This window comes from Pistacia vera, unplaced genomic scaffold (genome assembly GCF_008641045.1).
Source record: "Pistacia vera cultivar Batoury unplaced genomic scaffold, PisVer_v2 Contig591, whole genome shotgun sequence".
In the NCBI taxonomy this organism is placed as follows: Eukaryota; Viridiplantae; Streptophyta; class Magnoliopsida; order Sapindales; family Anacardiaceae; genus Pistacia; species Pistacia vera.
The window spans coordinates 68,318-76,321 of record NW_022196436.1 but is presented as its reverse complement, the minus strand read 5'-3'; the positions used below and the strand labels follow the sequence as shown (position 1 = coordinate 76,321).

The 8,004-nt window shown below is 33.7% G+C and overlaps 1 protein-coding gene across 2 annotated transcripts; it reads right to left on the bottom strand.

Annotated features, from left to right (window-relative positions):
• On the bottom strand, positions 1-7,203 carry LOC116109950 (protein PLASTID TRANSCRIPTIONALLY ACTIVE 12, chloroplastic-like). Of its 2 annotated transcripts, none has more exons than XM_031396187.1 (10): positions 7,046-7,203; positions 6,818-6,888; positions 5,286-5,951; positions 4,502-4,614; positions 3,260-3,519; positions 2,185-2,306; positions 1,520-1,588; positions 1,235-1,288; positions 598-699; positions 1-336 (listed from the first exon to the last, which is right to left on the bottom strand). In XM_031396187.1, exons 1-10 carry the CDS (start codon positions 7,077-7,079, stop codon positions 232-234), a joined length of 1,596 nt encoding a protein of 531 aa, XP_031252047.1. In that variant the 5' UTR covers positions 7,080-7,203; the 3' UTR covers positions 1-231. The 2 variants fall into 2 exon arrangements, with proteins under 2 accessions (XP_031252047.1, XP_031252048.1); XM_031396188.1 differs by having other exon boundaries at positions 1-330; positions 7,046-7,202.
• Between the last annotated feature and the right edge of the window lie 801 nt (positions 7,204-8,004).

Genomic DNA, 8,004 nt, shown 5'->3' with positions numbered 1-8,004 from the left:
GAAAAATGAAAGAGATTTTGTCATGAAGGCAGTGGCCCTCTTGTGCGGTGCTACAAGTTATAACATCATTGTAAAAAATTATAATAAACCTTTTCTACTAGACAATTTACACAACAACAACTAGCTTTATAATTATGAACTTGGCTTGCTCACATTAACCCAATTGTTTTTTAGCAAGAATAATAAAGTCTAAAAGAAAATCATTTAAATGAATCATCTTGGCTGTAAGCATCACTCTTCTTCTTCGAAATCTAAAAGAAAATCAGTCAAGTTCTCCGAATCGTCTATAGCCTCATCAAGAGACATGGGATCGTCCTTCTTGGGCTTAGCCTGTAGGTTTAAGGATAACACAATTTGATTACATATATTGCCTTGAAATAAATAAAAAAATGAATTGACATATTTAACAAGAAGCGCAGAAGAATGAATGTATGCATTTATATTTAAGCTTTCTTGCTCTCATTATGTTCCTTTACCCATTAAAATAAATGAGATGTAGACTTACGTATGAAACTATGTTTAATTAAATCAATCAACAATAAACAACATAGCTCGTGGTACAAATAAAAATGTAACAAGATCAAGAAACAGAATTACCTTTGACTTTCGAAGCTGTGGAGTACTCTTCAGAACGCTCCAATTTCGCGAAATTTTCTCCTGTTCTTCATCGCCTTCAGCCTCACTATCTTCTCCTTCCTCCTATTGCAGATGAGAGCAAAAATAAAATGCAATTACTCACAAGAGAACCACAATTAGAGTAGGAAATTTATAATATGACAATTATTGGATCCTGTCACTAGAACAGAGATAGAAATAGATAGACTAGTTGAAATGGAGAAAATTTAGAAATAGAGAGACTAAAGATAGATAAGAGAGAACAACATGGAGAGGGAAAAACTCCATACAAATTAGAAACATTAAAAAAAAAGGGGAAGAGCTAAGAAAGAAATACATAATGCATAGGGAGAAAACCAATCCTCATATTTAACAAACAATGCAAGCCTATCAAAAATAATAATTGTAACCTTTATTCAAAGGCTTATGAAATAAAATCCAAATCCTAATCAAATAGGAAATAAATTGTAAAACAACTTGAGGCAAAAAAGACTTTAAGAACTTTGATAAAGCAATTCGTAAGATAAATAAACCTATTATAGTCTTTTTACATCAACTCCAGATAAAATTAAAATAATAGGTGGTGAAAATAAAAATTAGAAAAGTCAATGGCACTCACCTCCTTTTCACCAATGTCAACAGCTCGTGCTATCGCGTCATCCATATCAGTCATCTGTGTCCACAGCAAGCATCAAGAAACCAACAATAATTAGTTGTTCTAGGTAAAGTTGATCATTGCTAAAACGAATTCAACATTAAGTAATGAATTTTTTAACATTTCAAAGTGTTTAAAACCGACAACATTACATATAATATAGAGAGAACATGAAGAAAATTTCTTTTTAACATAAAAGACATGTGCTAGTACACATGATATGCTAGCCAGTACAAAAGGTTTTGTTACCTCAAGTTCTTCAGTCTTCTCTTTTGAAAGAAGCATATTAAGCTGTTCTCGTGATATGATTTTTCCATGCTGCCCAAATTAAGCAAAAGTCAACACTTGAAGACTAACACAAAACTAAGTTGCCATTACAAATACTTAACTGTTCTCCATGTATTGCTGTACTTCAAACCATTAATGAGTCAAACGAAAGAAAGGAATGAAAATTTTTAGCATTTATAACAAGATCATCAAACAATTATATTTATCATATCTTTTGTACTCTCACAACTAAAGAGGAACTTCATGTAAAATGGAGCATGTCGAAATCAAAGAAACTACTAATAATTGAAGTAAAATACCCAAAAAGCTTGTCAAGCTTAATCCTTGAAGATCTAACTGATAAGATCTAAGAATTAGCTGGTGCCAACCATCCTTGTGGCATCATTGGGATCAGCAAAACAGTTTTCATCGTCTCATAAATGTTACAAATTATATTACCACGACGACTGAACAAACGCAATATACAATTGACTTTTGCCAAGAAACTAAAATCCAGCTTCATAAATGGAGTGATAGGAGCCATATTATAATAGATGATCTCCAAAATACCAGCCTATTAACCTGTTTGCAGCAACTCAAGGAGAACATAATAGCCAAAAACAAGGGTTAAAGAATAAAAAATTAACCTCCTTCAGATAAGCAAGCATATCTGGTGTTGGTTCATGAAAATCTGGACCCCTGTAATCAATCACTTCATCTGGATCTTGAATGTAGTTCACAGTTGGATACACAGGATCTCCACCCCATACTGCAAAGATAATCATCGGAGCACTACGTTATGGTCAACCGTAATGAATTTATTCAAAATTTCTGGTCAGAATAAAAATGATAATGGCAAACCTTTAAAGTTGGTCCAATTTTGAATAAGAAGAAAGAAAGAGAGAATGAGAATATCTACCAGATCAAGATCATGAGAAATGGTAAATGGTAAATGAAGTGACATACTACACAAGGATGGATGTTATCACACAAAATCAATACATATTATAGAATGGAAAAGCAAAAGGCAACATTGGTTTGTTTCAAAGATTTTTCTGATCAAAAACAGTTCTGTATTCTTGATTAGAGAAGTAGTTAACTTACTGTTTTCATGACTGTTATCGAACAGATCATACATAAAATGTTTTCCACATGATTTCGTGTGTATCCCAGTTTGCAATAAAGGGTTGTTTTAACGTGTGCCCTAAGGGGCACATGTTAAGGACACTAGAAGACAAAAAAAATATTTATTTCGATGCATATTATTTATAAAAAGTAAAAAAATAAAATAAAATAATAGTTAAAAACATTTTAAAGATTCCTGTTTTCCAAAAGCATACCAGTCCTGGAACAGCATAGAAATGCTCTGCTTTTCATTCTTGGAAATATGTTTCTGGTGAAATGTATTCCAGGAATCTGACATTAATCATATCCTACAGCTATAACTACAGCCAATGCTGAGAAAATGTAATACGAAAATCTGACAAAGAGAATGGAGGAGGTAAAATCATTTTCTTTTTTTCAGGAAAAGTCAAAATATATTTGGGTTAAATAAATGAATGCCATTTAACTAACTTGTATAATATCATACTTGTGAGAACCAAAATATGAGCTTTATTAGATCAGAAAGGAAGACTGAGGTTATAAGAGAACATGATAATAACAACGACAAAAAAAAAAGACAGCAGACATAATGCACTAAGAAGTCCATGGAGTAAATACTTTGCTTTATTTGGTCCTCTCTCATTCGCATTGCTAGGGGATCCCTCTTGATACGAACATCAGTCCCCATCATTATGCGAAATTCTCGATCTGTTTGATGACTAAACATTTCAATTAGTTGCATGTTTTCATCTTCACCAGTCTCCTCATAATGTTGCTGAATAGTTTCGTGTGAAGTGTCCCTCTTCCATGCTTTTACCCATTCCGAGTAGTATGCAATTGGTCCTATTTTCTCTAGTCTCTCTTGTTCAGCTTGCAGTCTACAAAATGAACAGAAACTTCACTACATAAACTTGCTTGCACTATTATAAAAATGATGCACAAGAAGATGAAAAGACCAATGCGTAAATATATGCTTGTATGTATTTTCCGGACTTTTCAGGGTTTATGAGAAGATATAAATTCTTCAGTTGTCTAAGAGAACTAAATGACAACCTGTCCCCTTTTAATATTCCAAACTGTGCCAGACCAGTTAATTAGTAACAATTAGTTAGATATTTAACTATTCTCAAAGCACTTGTAATTCAGTTACTGAACATGGTTTTATTAGTTCAGATAATAACTTTTTTTATTAAACAGATCTTTCCTTTTAGGCTTTTAAAACTACCAACTTCCTTTAGTGGTTATCCTAGACAAGTGAACAAATATCAAGTTTCCAGCTAGCTACTTTGGGTCAACAACATTAATCGATCTCTACATTCAACCCCATTTGACCCATTCAATTATTGGAAATCATGTTATTCCTGACTGTCATGATCCATATTCTTTCCTTCTGGTGCCTAGGAACTAAATCTAATCACTTCTTCATACAAATGCGTCAAAAAGATGTTATTGCACACAGAAGAACTAACTTATAACTTAGTCAATTTCTTGACACTTTGTACTTGTTGGTACCACCCAGACTTTCTCAAAAAAGCAATTATTGTCTGTCCTTGATTGTAATGTCATTCATCTATGAAATGTTCACTTTACCTCACTTTTGATCCTAATTTTACCAGTGTAGACTAAACACATCGTTGTATACTGCAACTTCTCTTTTCTTTTGTCCAATGGGAGGAAATCTAATTTCTCTTAGCTTACATTCTATATATTCTGTCTTAAATCTTCTTAACTGAAAACCACTGTGTATATGCATTTAAAAGAGATAAGAGAGACACAAGAGATGTCAATAAATCCTGAAGCCTGGAATCAAGAGACATTCAAATTTTCATTGTATGCATGACTTTACATATGTATAAGAACCTTTCTTCCTTGAAAAGATGTCGTCTAGCTCTGTAAAGAGAAGTTTCTGTTAATGTTGGATGATCACCATAAAGCTTTACTTGCCCAGTCTCAGCCATCGCTTTGAGAAAAACCTACAACAAAAAAATTAAAGATAGTTAAGACCATAGTCAAGAAAGAAGAAATTTATTACCATTTAAGCAAGAACTTAATCATCTATGAATGTGCCAAACATACATTTGAAAAGGATCTCATAGGTTTAGTCCAAAAACTCAATAAATACTGAATAACTTATTACTGTGTGCATCAACTGAATTATCATCCAACATGCAGCAAATTTATTGACGTTCAGAAACCCCAATTATTGCACTTAGACAAGGATCCGGCTAGTTTATAAACAATTGTCATCAGATATTTTTAAAAAACATTTTTGAGATCAGCCATGTTATGATAGAACAATGTTGAATCACAAAAACAAAAAAGCATAAGGCAATCTCATTCTTTACCCCAAATTCCTCAGGAAATTAAGCCCCCAAAATCACAAGCTTCAAAGCCTTCCCTCTCAAAGCACATGCGATCAAACATGTACACAACCAAATCATTTGGTTATTATGACTCACATGAAATCTGACCACACTGTATTATAGGCAGCAAAATACTATAATCAAATTGGATCTATCTCTCTCCAACTCTCATGGGACACCAATCCATCATTGAAACAAAGCACAATTAAACCAAAATAGGAAGAAGCTTATCAGTCAAAGAAGCTTGCATTGTTTTAAAGGAATTTATTACTTCCACCAACCGTTTCAACATCAGGTCGCCGTCTTTGCCATCTGGACCATTGTTCCTTCTCTGGCTTTCTCCAGTTCCACCATAGTTCTTCACTTGTTAGCGGCTCCTCTATTGTGTTCTTCTTTTCAGGATCAATGAAGGGATGAGGACGTCCAAGTTTCTTGTCTAATTCATACCCAGTTTCTTCTTCTTCCACAGGTTCTGTCTGATAAACAACATACTCGGATGAGGTGTCTTTTGGGTCTTCCGTTGTATCTTCAGAAATTTCAGGTTCCACAGGATCCCTTGATTCCACACTCACTTCAGAAGCTCCACGAGAAGCAACAGATGTTTTATACTTCTTCCTCCTACTTCCAGGATGTTTTCCGTAAGAAGGCAATCCTGTTGACTCACCCATCGGCTCAGGAGCACTGGCAGCCCTAACTCGACTAGCAGTGCCTTCTGGCCAGTATTCTTCTCCCGGAATACTTGCACGGGCACCAGAAGCTGGCTCAAGTTGGCCAGATGTTGAGTCCAAGTAACTATAGTAGGGAGGACGCTCAACAGAAACGTATTCAATTGGTTCATCCTTCTTCTCACACTTTATAGGTGAAAGTAATGAAACTCTCCTTGATGGATTTTTCAAACCAACACTAACTTGCAATATTCCAGTGGGAAATGAACCTACCAATGATTTCTGTACCATTTACAGAAAATTATAAAAAGACATAAGTAGCACCTACTAAATGGCTAAAATATAACAAGTGAAGCTATATAAGAGAAGAATAAAGTAATATCATTACGTAAATGACATGTTCGGATATTATAGTATTTAATAAATCCTCTAGGCTCAGAGTTTGCAATAACCAAGTAGTAGCAGGACCCAGTATTGAAGAATTAGCCAAATTTTGAAGAATACAGAAAATAATGTTCTCAAACTCTAGAAAAAAAAAATATAAGAAGAAAGCTAAGTAAATAACTGTTTGACTGCCAAGAAAACCAAGTACTTAGAACCTTGCATATTGTGTTTATCATAGTTTCAATTAGAAATTAGAAGTGCATGCCAGCAACCAAGATTTTTATATTAGACTTAAATGATCACAATTTTATGTTTTTCCTCTCTTTTTAGGGGATTAGGTAGAAGGGTCTGAGAAAAAAAAAAAAAAAAATATGTTTTATTTCTTAGCATCTTCATTATTTTGAATATGATTTAAAATTACAATTTGCCTTACTTTTCTACATTTTCCCAGCTACCACATAAGATATGTATCAATTTTATTCAGCTATAAAAGGAATCGCTTCATATGAAAAGAAAATAATTGGAGTTTCGCAACCCCAAAACTAAAGTAAACCACACAGGTATAAGTGTGATTGTGTTGGAGTGAGGCATTGGGAATATATAAGAGGTCCCATATTCAGCTCAACTTGGAGCATCACTAGATGCGGTATTTGAGCTTTCTCATGTGATCTTTTGATGGCATAAAACAAGAAAAACTCAGAAGATAACTATCAAAAGTGATATTTATTAGCATCAAAGATTAAAAACACTGAAGAAAGAAAAACCTGAAAGCGATTGAAATTTGGCTTGCTAGAAACAAAATCGTCTTGATATACAAAACCTCTCAATCCTCTACCTGTTAGACCCAAAAATAAGGAAAGCTTACTAATAACAAATAATTCAGATTCGGTTATCATCAACACTAAAGAAGTAACAATATCTTATCAAAATAGAAAAAAAAAAAAATAATTAAAAGTTGAATATAAAGTAAGATATAGTTAACAAAAACAGACCTTGATATATCCATGTAGCCGATGAGGATGCCATTTTTACTTAAACTCAGTACATAGCAAGTAAATCTGCAAAAACTTATAAATAAAAGTTAAAACATCAATGGAGAGTTTCACACTTCACAGTGTCCAAATGAGGATAGGCATAGGCTTTTGATAGAGAGAATATGAAAATGAAATGAAATGCTTCAAAACGACGTTGTTGCATCTCCAAACAGGTGATTTAATCACTTACATAATAAAATATCCTTTCGCCCCTTTACAGTTTCAAGAAAAAACAATATTGAGCCTAACCAGATTTTTTATGACCCCTCATACTTTTTAAATGTATTTTATTACCCGTTTTAGTATCAATTTATATTTTATGCATAACGAAAGTAATCTTTAAATTCATCCAAAAAATTGAGTCTTGTGATATTTTTTTTTTAATTAAATTATTTTTAATAAGTATTCAATTTCCTTGACTATTAATCAAAGTGTCAAGAAAAAATCAAGAATGATATTGACTCTGTTTGGCTTATTATTTCTATCCATATTCCCAATCTTATTCCCCAAATATTGTTTGTCACATTATTTTAGAAACATTAGTCTATTTTTTAATTACTTTTAAACCCCTTCAATTTATTAATTTCATCAAATACCCCCCAAAAAAGTTTAAAATTTAACAAAAATACCCCCACCCACCCATACTTGCCAGATTCCGGCAACCACCGCCGGTGGTAGCCAGAATCTATCACAACGGTCTACACCACCATCGTAAATTCATCGATCTGGCCTTTTCTGGCCAGATCCACAGTGGATCTGGCCAGAAAAGGCCAGATATGGCCGTTAGCGCCGGCCAAAGAAATGGCTGTCGTATCTTTGGTCATCGCTGACTGCCAAAGATGGAGTTTTTTGGCCGTAGACGGCCAGATCTGGCAGTAGATCTGGCCTTTTTCGGCTAGATCAGTGGTGGATCTGGT